Source organism: Ranitomeya imitator, chromosome 10 (genome assembly GCF_032444005.1).
Source record: "Ranitomeya imitator isolate aRanImi1 chromosome 10, aRanImi1.pri, whole genome shotgun sequence".
NCBI lineage: Eukaryota > Metazoa > Chordata > Amphibia > Anura > Dendrobatidae > Ranitomeya > Ranitomeya imitator.
Window position 1 is genome coordinate 89,814,918 of NC_091291.1, and position 17,875 is coordinate 89,832,792.

General features: G+C 43.2%; 1 protein-coding gene across 2 annotated transcripts in view; it reads right to left on the reverse strand.

Moving 5' to 3' along the window:
• The window catches only part of TREH (trehalase), a 93,916-nt gene that overhangs the window by 62,393 nt on the left and 13,648 nt on the right, over positions 1–17,875 (reverse strand). The window contains exon 2 of one of the 2 annotated variants that reach the window (XM_069742143.1): positions 12,785–12,902. The exons of the other annotated variant lie outside the window; for it this stretch is intronic. Coding sequence (XP_069598244.1) covers positions 12,785–12,902 — 118 coding nt within the window. The remainder of the gene's footprint in view (positions 1–12,784; positions 12,903–17,875) is intronic. 2 annotated transcript variants of the gene reach the window in all.

Below are 17,875 nucleotides of genomic sequence, written 5' to 3' on the forward strand. Positions count from 1 at the left end.
GCGTCCAACCCGCAGCAGCCAGATGTTACAGCATAGTGGATGGGATTTCAAGAAATCCCATGCCCAGTATGCATGCATGGCAGCCTCTGGCTCACCTGCAGAGCCATACATGTGACGCGTCTTTCCAGATCGCAGCATGTCTGTTTATTTAGCGGAGACGCTCAGTCTCCACTGTGCAAATTACCCATTCACTTATGCCGGAAATACACCTACACTGCAGTTCTCGCGATGAGCTGTGGTGATCGCGAGAACTGCAGTGCAAGTGACCACCGGGGACATCTCCAGTGATCGTCTTCAAGCTCTGCTGTGTCTGGATGTCAGGCTGAATGGTGGCATAATGCCACCGTTCAGCCTAAGGCATCCAGATGTAGAAGAGATGGGACAGTATGTATATCTTCTCGGTGGACAGGTAAGGATATTGTTGCTTTTTTATTTTAATTCTCTTACAGGAGACGAGGGCCCTGTGGAATAGGCGATGCAGTAAGTATGGTTTAATTAAGATCTATTAAAGAAGTTTGTGTCATTATTTCAATTAAAATACTTTATTCTGGCTGTGTCTTTATTTACCATACAACTAACAATTACTGTATGCCTCTCCATTACTAAGCCGTGGACTTGATGTCACCTGACAATATAAGGGTGACATCAACTCTACAAATATTGCCCCACTTGCCACCACTACAGGGCAAGTGGGAAGAGATGGGTAAAGTGCCACAATTGGCGCATCTTTGTATTTGCCAGTTGTGGGGCGGCTGCGGGCTGCTATTTTTAGGCTGGTGAGGGCCAAAATCCATTGGCCTCGCCAGCCTAAGAATACCAGGCCACAGCTGTCTGCTTTTTCCTTGACTGGTTAACAAAAATAGGGGGACCCCACGCTATTTTTTTATGAGGGGATCCCACTATTTTTGCTAACTATCCAAGGTAAGCAGACTGCTGTGGCCTGGTATTATCAGGCTGATAAGGTTCATGGATATTGCATCCTTACCAGCATGAAAAACCAGTCCCAGTAATCTGCTTTACACTGGCTGGTTGACAAATATAGGGGAACCCCACGCTACTTTTTTTTTAAATTATTATTTATTATTAAAAAAGGAGGGCGCCTCTCTCTGTGCTTTCCACCTCTTCCTGTGTCGTGTACTTCTGGCTGTGCCACAAGATTCACCATTATTTAAATTAGCACACATGCGTAATAAGCTGTGTTCCCGCACTTAAAGGGGTTGTCCACTACTTTCAATTAACCCCCCAATGTATCCCCCCCGGGGCCCATCATTAATTTTGTAAATACCTTGTGTTGCCTTTTTTTGCCTGTAAGCGGCGCTATGCCGGCAGCTGAGTCCGGGTCACGTGACCCCCAGGCTGCAGCCGCCGCTAATTTCTGCCGACGCCACGTCAATTTCCAGACTATGGAAATTGACGTGACATCATCAGAAGGAGTGCCCCAGCCTCCACAGACAGCGGTCACTCATCAAGCGTGACTGGCCTGTGGGCGGTGCTGGGGGCTGCTGGGATGTGCGGGCGGGGATAGGCTGGGAGGTGCAGGCTGTGCTGGGATGGGCAGGGCTGTGCTGGGATGGGCGGGGCTGTGCTGGGATGGGCGGGCGTGATGGGGTCTGCGTGGCTGCGCCGGGATGTGCGGGCACCGGGCGGTGCGGTGGGGCTGCGCTGGGATGTGCGGGCGCTGGGCTGTTCTGGGGTCTGCGGGTGTGTGTGGTGGGTCCGCTGGCCGTGCTGGGGTCTGCTTCGGGCGGGGGGGGTCATTGGTGTGTGTGTGTGTCTCTGTGGGCAAGCATCGTCCGATGGGACTACAAGTCCCATCGGGCTATGCCTGCTACAGTGACAGTGAGTGACACATTAGCCAATCATGCCGCTAACGTGTTGAATGTAAAAAAAAACAAAAACACATATACAGAGATACAGTCATGCATACAGACATGCAACATACATACAGACACACAACATACAACAGACAGACATACAACATACAGACATACAATATACACCATGCAACAAACAACATGCGACATGCGAAATGCAACATACGACATGCAGCATGCGACATGCAACATACACCATGCAACATACAACACATACATACAACATACATATAGACATACAGTACATACATATCCTTCCTCTAGTGTTAGGGTCGTGACCGACCCGTTTTAGGTTTTAAATGCATACAAATTCTACATACATTTGTTTATCGCATCAAAACTTTTTGACTTTTTCAGGAACTTATTTTTAAACAAAATACAATAAAATAAAACTATTTTACTAAATTGTAAAATGCTCTTATTAAAATTATAACATCTGTGTTTTTGGGGTCAATTTCGACCCAGGTCTAATATAAGAGTAAAAAAACAATAATAAGTCCCAAAACTGAACTCATAAACACAATATAAACCAACAGCCCACAGCCAGCTCTACCTCCAACAACTTGAGTTAGGGACATGTCCAGGCATGTATGGCCAAATCAGCTTAGAGTTGGTACTTTGCAGAGTATACATCTCCTGTTTACACATGCAACAATGAGGAGAAGATTTGATGTAAGCCAAATTCTGGATTATATCTTAGATGATAATGAAACAGAGGACACACAGCAGCAAACTGATACAGATGAACAGGTTTCTGAGGAGGAAGATGATGTGGAGTATCAACCGGAAGACACAGACAGTTCTGATCAGTCTGATGAGGAGGTCACTGGTGCTGAAGCTGCTCCCGCTGAAAGATTCAAATCCAAAAGTGCCAAGATCAGTTGGAGCCCAGTACCTCCAGATGTACATGGCAGGGCAGATGCTGCAAATGTCATAAAAATGACCCCTGGGATCACAAGGTTTGCTGTAACAAGAGTAAGTGACATCAAGACATGTTTTGATCTGTTTATGCCATTGTCAATAAAAAAAGTCATTATTGCTATGACAAACCTTGAAGGGAAAAAAGTCCACGGCAACATGTGTAATGACCTTCATGATGATGTCCTGGATGCCTACATTGGTGTTCTTCTCCTTGCTGGAGTGTACAAATCCTGCAATGAGGCCACTGGGACGCATCGACAGGCAGGAATATTTTCCGGGCAACAATGTCACTTCAAAAGTTTCAAATTATATCAAGAGTCCTTAGATTTGACAACAGAGACACCAGAACAAAATCTGACAAATTTGCTCCCATCAAGGATGTTTGGGAGAAATGAGTGCAGCTCCTTCCACTGATGTTCAACCCAGGGCCAGAGGTGACAGTAGACGAACATTTTCTCCCTTTCCATGGAAAATGCCCCTTCCGGCAATACATGCCAAATAAGCCAGGCAAATACGGCATAAAAATCTGGGCAGCCTGTGATGCAAAAACTAGCTATGCATGGAATCTACAGATTTACACAGGCAAGTCTGCAAGCGGCATCCCTGAAAAAAACCAAGGAAAATGTGTAGTCCTCGATATGACTACCGGACTGCAGGGTCACAACATTAATTGTGACAATTTTTTTACCAGCTATGACCTTGGACAAGAACTTCTCAGGAGGAAAATCACCATGGTGGGCATAGTGAAAAAAACAAACTTGAGCTGCCCGCTGAATTGTTGCAGATGAAGGACAGGGCTCCACTTTCCTCAAAGTTTGTTTTTACAGACACCACCACTGCTGTTTCATACTGCCCGAAAAAACGATGGAATGTGGTACTGATGTCCACACTTCACAAAGATGCAGCTGTGTCATCAGGAAGTAACAAAAAGCCCAGAATCATCCTGGACTATAACAAAAACAAAGGAGGAGTGGACAACCTGGACAAGCTGACTGCCACCTACACTTGCCAGCGAATGACTAGGAGATGGCCAATGGTTGTATTTTACAACATCCTTGATGTGTCAGCATGCAATTCATTTGTGTTGTGAACCCACATTCACCAAGGATGGAATTCAAAGAAAAAAAAACAAGCGGAGCATGTTTCTTGAGGAACTAGGAAGATCCCTTGTCAAGGCGCACATTGACCAAAGGGAACGAGTGCCCCGAGACCCACAGCAACACAAAGAGCATCATCATCAGCATCCTCCTCAACCAGGCCTGCCTCAACATCAACCACAACAGCCACAACCCCAGTGAGACCACCTGATTCTAAAAGAAAGAGGTGTCAGGTCTGCCCTAGCAATAAGGACAGAAAGACAAACATATCGTGCTTCGCCTGCAAAAAATACCTCTACAAAGAACACACAAAAAGTGTAACTTTTTGCCACACATGCATCTAAATACTAATGCATCTAAAAACTAGTACTTGATTTCTGTTGATTTGATTTGATTTGCTTTATTGATTGTTGTTTGTTTGTTTGACCTAGAAAAGCTACTTTTTATTATTATTGCTATTAACCCCTTCCCGACCCATGACGCCACGTAGGCATCATGAAAGTCGGTGCCAATTCGACCTGTGATGCCTATGTGGCGTCATGGAAAGATAGCGTCCCTGCAGATCGGGTGAAAGGGTTAACTCCCATTTCACCCGATCTGCAGGGACAGGGGGAGTGGTCGTTTAGCCCAGGGGGGGGTGGCTTTACCCCCCCGTGGCTACGATCGCTCTGATTGGCTGTTGAAAGTGAAACTGCCAATCAGAGCGATTTGTAATATTTCACCTATTTTAACTGGTGAAATATTACAATCCAGCCATGGCGGATGCTGAAATATCATCGGCCATGGCTGGAAACACTAATGTGCCCCCACCCCACCGATCGCCCCCCAGCCCTCCGATCTGTCCGGTACACTGCTCCGGCTCCCCTCCGTCCTGTGCTCCGCTCCCCCCGTGCTCTTGTCCGCTCCCCCCATGCTCCAATCACCCCCCCCCGTGCTCCAATCACCCCCCCTGCACTCCGATCCACCCCCCCGTGCTCCGTTCCACCCCCCTGTGCTCCGTTCCACCCCTCCCGCGCTCCGATCCACCCCCCATGCTCCGATCCCCCCGTGCTCCACCCCATCATACTTACCGGTCCTGCCGGGGTCCGTCCATCTTCTCCCTGGGCGCCGCCATCTTCCAAAATGGCGGGCGCATGCGCAGTGCGCCCGCCGAATCTGCCGGCCGGCAGATTCGTTCCAAAGTGCATTTTGATCACTGAGATATAATCTATCACAGTGATCAAAATAAAAAATATAATAAATGACCCCCCTCCTTCGTCACCCCAATAGGTAGGGACAATAAAAAAATAAAGAATTTTTTTTTCCACTAATGTTAGAATAGGGTTAGGGTTAGGGCTAGGGTTAGGGCTAGGGTTAGGGCTAGGGTTAGGGCTAGGGTTAGGGTTAGGGTTAGGGCTAGGGCTAGGGTTAGGGTTAGGGTTAGGGTTAGGGTTTCGGTATGTGCACACGTATTCTGGTCCTCTGCGGATTTTTCCGCTGCGGATTTACCGCGTTTTTTCTGCGCATTTCACTGCGGTTTTACAACTGCGATTTTCTATTTGAGCAGTTGTAAAACCGCTGCGGAATCCGCACAAAGAAGTGACATGCTGCGGAATGTAAACCGCTGCGTTTCCGTGCAGTTTTTCCGCAGCATGTGTACAGCGATTTTTGTTTCCCACAGGTTTACATTGAACTGTAAACTCATGGGAAACTGCTGCGGATCCGCAGTGTTTTCCGCAGCGTGTGCACATACCTTTAGAATTAGGCTATGTGCACACGGTGCGGATTTGGCTGCGGATCCGCAGCGGATTGGCCGCTGCGGATTCGCAGCAGTGTTCCATCAGGTTTACAGTACCATGTAAACCTATGGAAAACCAAATCCGCTGTGCCCATGGTGCGGAAAATACCGCGCGGAAACGCTGCGTTGTATTTTCCGCAGCATGTCAATTCTGTGTGCGGATTCCGCAGCGTTTTACACCTGTTCCTCAATAGGAATCCGCAGGTGAAATCCGCACAAAAAACACTGGAAATCCGCGGAAAATCCGCAGGTAAAACGCAGTGCCTTTTACCCGCGGATTTTTCAAAAATGATGCTGAAAAATCTCACACGAATCCGCAACGTGGGCACATAGCCTTAGGGTTAGGGTTGGAATTAGGGTTGTGGTTAGGGTTAGGGTTGTGATTAGGGTTATGGCTACAGTTGGGATTAGAGTTAGGGGTGTGGGGGGGGTTAGTGTTGGAGGTAGAATTGAGGGGTTACCACTGTTTAGGCACATCAGGGGTCTCCAAACGCAACATGGCGCCACCACTGATTCCAGCCAATCTCGTATTCAAAAAGTCAAATGGTGCTCCCTCAATTCCGAGCCCCGACGTGTGCCCAAACAGTGGTTTACCCCCACATATGGGGTACCAGCATACTCAGGATAAACTGCGCAACAATTACTGGGGTCCAATTTCTCCTGTTACCCTTGTGAAAATTAAAAAATGCTTGCTAAAACATCATTTTTGAGGAAAGAAAAATGATTTTTTATTTTCACGGCTCTGCATTGTAAATGTCTGTGAAGCACTTGGGGGTTCAAAGTGCTCACCACATATCTAGATAAGTTCCTTGGGGGGTCTAGTTTCTAAAATGGGGTCACTTGTGGGGGGTTTCTACTGTTTAGGCACACCAGGGGCTCTGCAAACGCAACGTGACGCCCGCAGACCATTCCATCAAAGTCTGCATTTCAAATGTCACTACTTCCCTTCTGAGCCCCGACGTGTGCCCAAACAGTGGTTTACCTCCACACATGGGGTATCAGTGTACTCAGGAGAAACTGGACAACAACTTTTGGGGTCCAATTTCTCCTGTAACCCTTGGGAAAATAAAAAATTCTGGGCTAAATAATTATTTTTGAGGAAAGAAAACGTATTTATTATTTTCACGGCTCTGCATTATAAACTTCTATGAAGCACTTGGGGGTTCAAAGTGCTCACCACACATCTAGATAAGTTCCTTTCAGGGTCTAGTTTCCAAAATAGGGTCACTTGTGGGGGTTTCTACTGTTTAGCCACATCAGGGGCTCTGCAAACGCAACGTGACGCCCGCAGAGCATTCCATCAAAGTCTGCATTTCAAAACGTCACTACTTCAATTCCGAGCCCCGGCATGTGCCTAAACAGTAGTTTACCCCCACATATGGGGTATCACCGTACTCAGGAGAAACTGGACAACAAATATTGGGGTCAAATTTCTCCTGTTACCCTTGGGAAAATAAAAAATTGTAGGCTAAAAGATCATTTTTGAGAAAATAATTTTTTTTTTTTTATTTTCATGGCTCTGCGTTATAAACTTCTGTGAAGCACTTGGGGGTTCAAAGTCCTCACCACACATCTAGATTAGTTCCTTTGGGGGTCTAGTTTCCAAAATGGGGTCATTTCTGGGGGATCTCCAATGTTTAGGCACACAGGGGCTCTCCAAACGTGACATGGTGTCCGCTAATGATTGGAGCTAATTTTCCATTTAAAAAGCCAAATGGCGTGCCTTCCTTTCCGAGCCCTGCCGTGCGCCCAAACAGTGGTTTACCCCCACATATGGGGTATCAGCGTACTCAGGACAAACTGGACAACAACATTTGGGGTCCAATTTCTCCTATTACCCTTGGCAAAATAGGAAATTCCAGGCTAAAAAATCATTTTTGAGGAAAGAAAAATTATTTTTTATTTTCATGGCTCTGCAATATAAACTTCTGTGAAGCACCTGGGGGTTTAAAGTGCTCAATATGCATCTAGATAAGTTCCTTGGGGGGTCTAGTTTCCAAAATGGGGTCACTTGTGGGGGAGCTCCAATGTTTAGGCACACAGGGGCTCTCCAAAGGCGACATGGTGTCCGCTAACAATTGGAGCTAATTTTCCATTCAAAAAGTCAAATGGCGCGCCTTCCCTTCCGAGCCCTGCCGTGTGCCCAAACAGTGGTTTACCCCCACATATGAGGTATCGGCGTACTCGGGAGAAATTGCCCAACAAATTTTATGATCCATTTTATCCTATTGCCCGTGTGAAAATGAAAAAATTGAGGCGAAAATAATTTTTTTGTAAAAAAAAAGTACTTTTTCATTTTTACAGATCAATTTGTGAAGCACCTGAGGGTTTAAAGTGCTCACTAGGCATCTATATAAGTTCCTTGGGGGGTCTAGTTTCCAAAATGGGGTCACTTGTGGGGGAGCACCAATGTTTAGGCACACAGGGGCTCTCCAAACGCGACATGGTGTCCACTAACGATGGAGATAATTTTTCATTCAAAAAGTCAAATGGCGCTCCTTCCCTTCCGAGCCTTACCATGTGCCCAAACAGTGGTTTACCCCCACATGTGAGGTATTGGTGTACTCAGGAGAAATTGCCCAACAAATTTTAGGATTCATTTTATCCTGTTGCCCATGTGAAAATGAAAAAATTGAGGCTAAAAGAATTTTTTTGTGAAAAAAAAGTACTTTTTCATTTTTACGGATCAATTTGTGAAGCACCTGGGGGTTCAAAGTGCTTACTATGCATCTAGATAAGTTCCTTGGGGCGTCTAGTTTCCAAAATGGGGTCACTTGTGGGGGAGCTCCAATTTTTAGGCACACGGGGGCTCTCCAAACGTGACATGGTGTCCGCTAAAGAGTGGAGCCAATTTTTCATTCAAAAAGTCAAATGGCGCTCCTTCCCTTCCAAGCCCTGCCGTGCGCCCAAACAGTGGTTTACCCCCACATATGAGGTATCAGCGTACTCAGGACAAATGGACAACAACTTTCGTGGTTCAGTTTCTCCTTTTACCATTGGGAAAATAAAAAAATTGTTGCTAAAAGATCATTTTTGTGACTAAAAAGTTAAATGTTAATTTTTTCCTTCCATGTTGCTTCTGCTGCTGTGAAGCACCTGAAGGGTTAATAAACTTCTTGAATGTGGTTTTGAGTACCTTGATAGGTGCAGTTTTTAGAATGGTGTCACTTTTGGGTATTTTCAGCCATATAGACCCCTCAAACTGACTTCAAATGTGAGGTGGTCCCTAGAGACACCCCTCTCCATGCGTTGCCCCCTATGTCTTCGTAGGAAATTTAAGGTAGACAGCCAACCTATAATTAACTGTCCTGCGGAGTTCGGAGTAAGGCCTAGGGTCAGTTACTCCCACGGTGCTCCGGCCACCGGCTACACGCCTCAGTAGGATGTTGCCTCGGTCTCACGGCACGACTCCTACTGGTACTCCTTTGTGCTTGATCTCGTTTGTCACTGTTCCACAATATCCTTCCTTTCATGTCACTTTCTTAGGATACCGCCGCGGGGTGTGCAGGCGCAGTTCCGTAACGTTCTGCTCTGTTCGCTAGGCACCTGCCAGGTTCCCACGCCTGACAGGGACCCCCCTGTGTCTTCTCCCTGCAACGCCCCCTGCCACGGGATGTTGCCTGAATCCAACCCTGTCAGCTTCTGACTAACTTTCTACCCAACCCCTAGTTTTACCAGTGTGAGGAGTGGCCCAATAAATAAAGCCTTTTTCTCCCCCTAGTGGCCGGAGTGTGAAGTGTAATGTGTGTTGGTGATACCTGGTCAGGAGAATTCCTTCAGTGCCATCAGACATACCATCACTCCCCTTAGTGGCAGAGCGTCATACTGCAACGACCAGATCTCTGGGGTGCTGCATTAGCATTTAGTGAACCTAGCAAAAAAGCCTAGCAAAAAACAAGTGTGGGATTGCACTTTTTTTGCAATTTCATCGCACTTTGAATTTTTTTCACACTTTCTGTTACACAACATGGTAAAACCAATGATGTAATTCAAAAGTAGAACTTGTCCCGCAAAAATAAACCCCCACATGGCCATATTGATGGAAAAATTATGGCTCTGGAAAGAAGGGGAGCGATAAACGAAAAAAGCTCCAGGGGTGAAGGGGTTTAGAAACATGGATATGGACATATCTACGGAAATAGATACAGATATATAGATATATCTCTGTATCTATCTATCTATCTATCTATCTATCTGTGTGTCATGGAGTGTGGGTTGGACAAATGTAAAAGAGGAGGTTGGACAGAAATGACATCACAAATCTTTTTGAAGAGAGAGGAGGGAGAGGTTTTGGTGTGTTTTGGAGTGGGTGTGCTAGGTTCGGGCTTAGTGGCAGTGCAAAGCATCATGGGACTTGTAGTATTAGACCACAATAACTCAAAAGAAAGGAAGTTGGCGATTAACCCCATGGGAGCTGGATCCAGCACTGAAGATGTGCTGCTACAGCATGATAAAAGGTAATATTGCTAAAATAAACACAGTGGATGTTTTCAGTGGCACATAATAGCAAGATTTATGAAGAAAAAAAAAAGTTATAGTATTGGACAACTTCTTTAATACGCATGTAACTAGGAAGATAATGCGGTTTTACCGCATCTAATGAAAGAATTGTGCAATAAAGACAAATAAGAATATAACATATTAAAACAAAATTTATTGAAATAAATGATAATAATAGCTGATGTAATAAATGGAGCATGTTTTATAAAAAGTGTGTAATATCCAATCTTCAATAGGAGAGGAAAATATAGTAAAAATGCCCTGAGATAAATAAGGAGCCAAAGAAAAATCAATTATATACTAAAAAATAATAATATCAGAAAAAATACTATAAATTTATACTAAAGATATATATATATATATATATATATATATATCAAAAAGAGTGCAAATCTCAATAAAGCACCTTAATAAAGACATAAACAAAAAATATATAAATAATAAAAAATATGTACGCAATATAGTGATGAATATTAAAAAAAAAACAAATAAACACAGCATTAATCTGCAAAAACACTGAGTGCTGAAGTGCAATATCCACAGTGGTATAACAGGTAAATGAGCACAAGGTGCTAATGATATAATGATATATAAACAAAGTGCTGACAGAAAGTGCTGAAGTTCATACAAAGAGGCAAAGTGCTAATGAGAAAGCAGTAAAAGCTTTTTGTTTATGTCTTTATTAAGGTGCTTTATTGAGATTTACACTCTTTTTGAGATATATATATGCAGTATACATTTTTAGTATTTTTTCTGATATTAATTTTTAGTATACAATTGATTTTTCTTTGGCTCTTTATTTATCTCAGGTCATTCTTACTATATTTTCCTCTCCTATTGAGGATTGAACATTATACACTTTATATAAAATGTGCTCCATCTATTATATCAGCTATTATTATTATATGATTATCATTTATTTCAATAAAAAATGTAATATTTTATAATCCTATTTGTCTTTATTGCACAATTCTTTTATATATGATCCTAATTTATTTATTGTGCTTGACTTATATTTTTTTATACAATTTGTTCCACCTTTTGATAATCGCATCTAATGAAAGTCTATGGGTACTTTACGCAGGAGAGATGGAGCGTCTCCGCTACATAAATTGACATGCTGCGGTCTGGAAAGATGCGCTGTATGTCCGTTTTTGCGGGTGAGCCGCGGGCATCGGTGCACTCATAGTGGAAATGGGACTTCTTGAATTCCCATCCACTATGCTGTAACAGCTGGACGCCGCAGGTTGGACGCTGCGGATGTACGCAGCGTCCAACCTGCAGCATTTACTAACCGTGGGAAGGTACCCCAATATATCTGCAAACAGAAAATCTTTTTTTTTCTTCCCAGAAGCCAACTTTCAGTTAGCTTTCCTTCAAGAGACAAAAAACGCATGTAATGAAAAAAACGCATTAAAAACGCATGTGGAAAAAAAGTGTCAAAAACCAGTGACCTCAGATGCAGATTTCACCTGCGTCAAATCCTGAGCAAATACTGAGCCATTCCGGATCGTGTGCACATACCCTAATAAATCTTATCAAAGAAACCTGATTTTTCTTCCAGGACTGATCAATTGTTTTCAAAATTCTCAAATCACAGGTAAAATCTTTATTCGGTAAAGAAAAATGTATGTAATAGGAGATGGCAGTTGGTGCTGATAAGATTATATGTAAAGGTTAGGAGAAGGAAAAGGAGGGAGGAGCTCAGCCTCTAGCTCCTCCCTCCCCTCTACGTGGAATCTTATCAGCACCAACTGTCATCTCCTATCTCAGTAATATAATAATCTGTCTGCACTGAATACAGATTTTACTTGTGAATTGAGAATATTGAAAACAAATTATCAGTTCTGGCAGAGAAAGAAGCAGATTTCCCTGATAAGATATTACAAAGTTTCTTATTTCCATGTGTACTATTAATTCATGAAATGAAAATTAAATTGACAGCTACTCTTTAGCCCCTTCCCGACATCGATGGGCATCGCAGAGGGAGGGAGCTCCCTCTCTGCCCCCATCAGCACAATGCAATTCCGATCATGTTGTGCCGATGGTGTCCCTGGGCCGAAAGATGGCTGCGGGGTCACCCAGGGAAGTGGCCTGTAAGCTCCTGATCAGCGCAGGAGCGGACATAACTCCTCCCTGCCTGCTATGCACTGATTAATGCCCTGCAATGCAAAAGTATTGCCAAGTATCAGATCAGCGATCAGAGCAGGGAAAGTTGATGTCCCATACAGTAAAGGCCTTAATTATAGGACTAGAGATAGAGCTTACAGGTCTTTAGCTAATACAAAAAAAATGTATAAATAAATACCGTCCCAGCTATGTCCAGTGAGCACTATAGTAGGCAGGTTTCAGATATCGGATACAGAAAAATTAATATAAACATGGTAGAATTATAATAAATCCGCCAGCTAATTTTTATAGGTTTCGTCATTTTGCTTGGTTAACAGCAAATCAGACCTTGTTTATCCTATATTGGTCTTTCTCTTAAAAAAAATAGTAACATAATATTACAGCAATCACATCACCGATTTTTGTTCTATAATCCAGCTGGCCTAGAGGTTTTCATTTGGATGGCAATATTGACTTATCGGATTGCTAGAATCAATGTCGCTCACCACGTCTGCAGCGTTGCTCCTCCTGGGTGTGCGGCAGTAAGGTGGTTCTGCTTCCAAAACATCATATATACCCGAAGTCCCGCACTCCTGATCACCGGTCTCTTTATTAAACCCTTGCCTATATCCAAGTAAATAAAAGCAGGTTAATCGGACACCATCCCCCTCCTATGCGTCTAGAGCAGGCCGGAGCGAGCCATCCCCTCCCCCCAGACAGCGTACGTGCAGGCCGACATGACAGGGGTATGGAGCAGAGGGGTAGAGGGTGGGGTTTTGTTTAAGGGGAGGGGGGTAATATGCATTAAGGGGGTTTATAGGGCAATGAGGGGTTGGGGTTTGGCCAGTTCCCGCTCTGGAGGCAAGCAGGAGATCCCGCCCTGCTGCCCTGTATTTTGTTTTCTCGTTTGGTGGGTTTTGTCTGAGCTAGTTGCTTTGGGTCATAGTGGCTTGAGGTGGTGGGAGGGGTCCTTGGAGTTGGTGCTAAATTGGCCTGGGCGATCCGTCGGAACACGGATTCTTCAGTTGGTGTAAAGTTTGGTTTCGGGTCTGGTGGTTCGGGGGGATCTTGGCAACGGTGGGCCGGATTCCCATGTTTTAAGTGGACATTGGTAACCCTTCGGGGTACTTTGGTGCTCCCGAGCCAGGGTGGTAATGGGTGGGAGTAAATTATGGTCTGTTTTCTGTCCACTCTCTATTATGTTTTACCACCAGTTTGGAGCTTCAAGGACCCTCCCCACGTTACTTTACTGTTATGTTTGTATGTTTATAATAAAGGCCGCTGTGGCCAATTATTATCAAAGTTTAGAATCCTGTCGTTATTTGGGATGGAGTTTATCTGGTGGGAAATCGGGGGGGGGGGGGGGGTTGGGGCTAAAGGTGGGAGAGCCCTATCGAGCTATCGACCAATACCAATGTCATGATTTGTAGATCTTCTGCAGCAAAAAAACAAAATGTTGGCAGGAAAAACGCTGCATAAAAAATATGTGCATTTTCTAATTATTTTTATTTTTTTTACCGTACTTGTGGTTTTTCCTATAAATTTGAAAGTGGAAATTCCCTGGAAAAAAACACTGAAAGAATTGACAATCTGCAGATTTGATATATAAAAAACCCAAACCGTTTGACTGTTCAAATCATGAAAAGGAAAATTCACCAGATTTCAGAAGTCTCTTCCAGTTTGCTGGTACTGTAAAACGCAGCGTGCGAACAAGCCTAAAATGTTCATTATCTCAGCCTGACACCACACCGGACGTTTTCTCATTCAATATTTCCCCAATGTATGGAGTTTGTCAGGACTGCTGAACACATGATACATTGTTTATGTGAACACAAGAGATAATGATCAGGAAACACCGGGCACAGAGGACAGTTCTGGATCAAGTCATAGTAACCGTTATGCTAAAACCGTAATCCATCAATGCCAATATATGAGACAATGCCGATGTTTAATCCCCAGGACGCTCTGGTCTCTGATGTGAAGATCCAGGATGCAGCCGGATCAGCAACCGTCATTTTCTATTTCCTCCTTTGTTGCTAATATTAAAAAGTAATCTTTGGTAGAATTAATATAATTTTTTGAGGGTTTCTTGAGGATCTCATTACCTGGTGGTCCCCCACCGATCTGCTCAGAATTAAAGGGCTTAAAATATATTTTTAAAAAAAGTTTACCGGTACTTTAACTTTTTTAATCCCAATCTCTCTGACTTGTGTTCTTCCTTATGCTGGTCTGTGACATGCTTTGACACCGATGATCCATTATTTGCATTTTCTTTTGTACGGTCAGAAATCTGTTTTCATTATGTTTTTTTGGGGGGCATGTGGTATAACTCCGCATTTTTTATATCACATTCCTCGTATGGAAAAGTTTATGTCTGCTATGTTCATTTATGTAGGACCTAAAACTATGAGTAATCTGTGCTATGTAGAAAAGTAAAAGCTTGGCACAGCCACAAAATAAAGGACCCTTGAATTGCAGGACTCGTGGACACCGTGGTGCTCTACTTATAAATACAGGAAAGATATATATATCGTGGTACCGTGTTAGCCAGTAGATAGAAAAATATTTAGAATTGAGAGTCCTCAGTGGTTGATACCTTTTAATGGCTAACTGAAAAGATGGTAACAAATTGCAAGCTTTCGAGACTACTCAGGTCTCTTCATCAGGCAAAGACTATAAGAAATTCTAAAGAATCACATATTTATACACAAGACAGCACAGAACTGTCATCGTGGGAGAGTGATAAGTGATAAACAGTTGTGTCCATAAATATTGGAAAGTTCCTAGATTAGGCGTGAATGTTTTGTTATCCTCTGATTGGGGTCTGGTTCTGTGATGATGACCCCACATAGTCTGAAGTGCAAATTCTTTAATTGATGTAAAAAGACATAAATCCATGCAACACATTCATTCCTGCACTAAGTGTGTCAAAGGTCGTCATAAGTTTATACTTACTCCCAGATTCTCCTGTCTCCCTGAGATTTGAAGCTGCCTTTCAATACAAGTAATTTCAGATCCAAGGTGCTATGATCAAGCATACAAAAATGTTTGGCCACAGGTAGATCCATTCTTTTTTCTTTTATTGTATGGCGGTTATAATATACGTTTTGTTTTGTTTTTTTAACTTTTTTTTTGCATAAGAAGCCTATAAAGAAAAAATGCACCAAAACCATAGAGTTCAGCAGCGTCTCTAGACACACCGAGGGCGGAGATTTCATGGAATCACATCCACTTTGCTTAGACATTTAGACCATGTTCACATGTAGTGTAAATGCAGCGTTATTTCAACATTTTTATTTGCACTGAAATTTTGCTGTGTTTAACTGTCCAAGCAAAAAGGATTTAGTTTAATGAAAATTGCAACCCCTGTGGTCTAAAGACGCTGATGAATTGTGCGTCTTGGTGCTTTTTTGCTTTTTTTCTCTCTTGTCTACTATGTAGAGCCTGGAAAAAAAAAAGTAAAACACTGCGGTTACTTTTTATAAGTGCAGAATCAATATATACAGTGGGGCAAAAAAGTATTTAGTCAGTCAGCAATAGTGCAAGTTCCACCACTTAAAAAGATGAGAGGCGTCTGTAATTTACATCATAGGTAGACCTCAACTATGGGAGACAAACTGAGAAAAAAAAATCCAGAAAATCACATTGTCTGTTTTTTTAACATTTTATTTGCATATTATGGTGGAAAATAAGTATTTGGTCAGAAACAAAATTTCATCTCAATACTTTGTAATATATCCTTTGTTGGCAATGACAGAGGTCAAACGTTTTCTGTAGGTCTTCACAAGGTTGCCACACACTGTTGTTGGTATGTTGGCCCATTCCTCCATGCAGATCTCCTCTAGAGCAGTGATGTTTTTGGCTTTTCGCTTGGCAACACGGACTTTCAACTCCCTCCAAAGGTTTTCTATAAGGTTGAGATCTGGAGACTGGCTAGGCCACTCCAGGACCTTGAAATGCTTCTTACGAAGCCACTCCTTCGTTGCCCTGGCGGTGTGCTTTGGATCATTGTCATGTTGAAAGACCCAGCCACGTTTCATCTTCAATGCCCTTGCTGATGGAAGGAGGTTTGCACTCAAAATCTCACGATACATGGCCCCATTCATTCTTTCATGTACCCGGATCAGTCGTCCTGGCCCCTTTGCAGAGAAACAGCCCCAAAGCATGATGTTTCCACCACCATGCTTTACAGTAGGTATGGTGTTTGATGGATGCAACTCAGTATTCTTTTTCCTCCAAACACGACAAGTTGTGTTTCTACCAAACAGTTCCAGTTTGGTTTCATCAGACCATAGGACATTCTCCCAAAACTCCTCTGGATCATCCAAATGCTCTCTAGCAAACTTCAGACGGGCCCGGACATGTACTGGCTTAAGCAGTGGGACACGTCTGGCACTGCAGGATCTGAGTCCATGGTGGCGTAGTGTGTTACTTATGGTAGGCCTTGTTACATTGGTCCCAGCTCTCTGCAGTTCATTCACTAGGTCCCCCCGCGTGGTTCTGGGATTTTTGCTCACCGTTCTTGTGATCATTCTGACCCCACGGGGTGGGATTTTGCGTGGAGCCCCAGATTGAGGGAGATTATCAGTGGTCTTGTATGTCTTCCATTTTCTAATTATTGCTCCCACTGTTGATTTCTTCACTCCAAGCTGGTTGGCTATTGCAGATTCAGTCTTCCCAGCCTGGTGCAGGGCTACAATTTTGTTTCTGGTGTCCTTTGACAGCTCTTTGGTCTTCACCATAGTGGAGTTTGGAGTCAGACTGTTTGAGGGTGTGCACAGGTGTCTTTTTATACTGATAACAAGTTTAAACAGGTGCCATTACTACAGGCAATGAGTGGAGGAAAGAGGAGACTCTTAAAGAAGAAGTTACAGGTCTGTGAGAGCCAGAAATCTTGATTGTTTGTTTCTGACCAAATACTTATTTTCCACCATAATATGCAAAAAAAATGATAAAAAAACAGACAATGTGATTTTCTGGATTTTTTTTTCTCAGTTTGTCTCCCATAGTTGAGGTCTACCTATGATGTAAATTACAGACGCCTCTCATCTTTTTAAGTGGTGGAACTTGCACTATTGCTGACTGACTAAATACTTTTTTGCCCCACTGTATATATATATATATATATATATATATATATATATATATATATATATATATATATACAAGAAAAAACGAGAGCAGCACAATGCTCACCGGTGGGTGCCAAGCCTCCTGGATAGGACCATCCACATGTCCAACCACGTAATATGCCAAGCAGAAAAAGAAGGCAGCACTCCAACAACAAATGAAGGTGAAAAAAGGCTGTGAAGTTTATTTCAGACCCACATCTCGCGACGTTTCGGCTCGCACTGAGCCTTTCTCAAGCAATGGGTGGTAACAAGTTGTGTCCTTATATACAAATAATCCTCAATCATTTACATAATACATAGCCATACATGTGTTTACAGTTATTATGATCCATATACATTATACTTTAACAGTGCTCCATGTGTTGCCCTAATATATAAAGTGCATAGTGCTAAGGTGCTTTTAATTTCTCTCCTTTCCACATGCCCACGAGTATTGCTGCTTTTAAAGTTATTCATATCTTATTG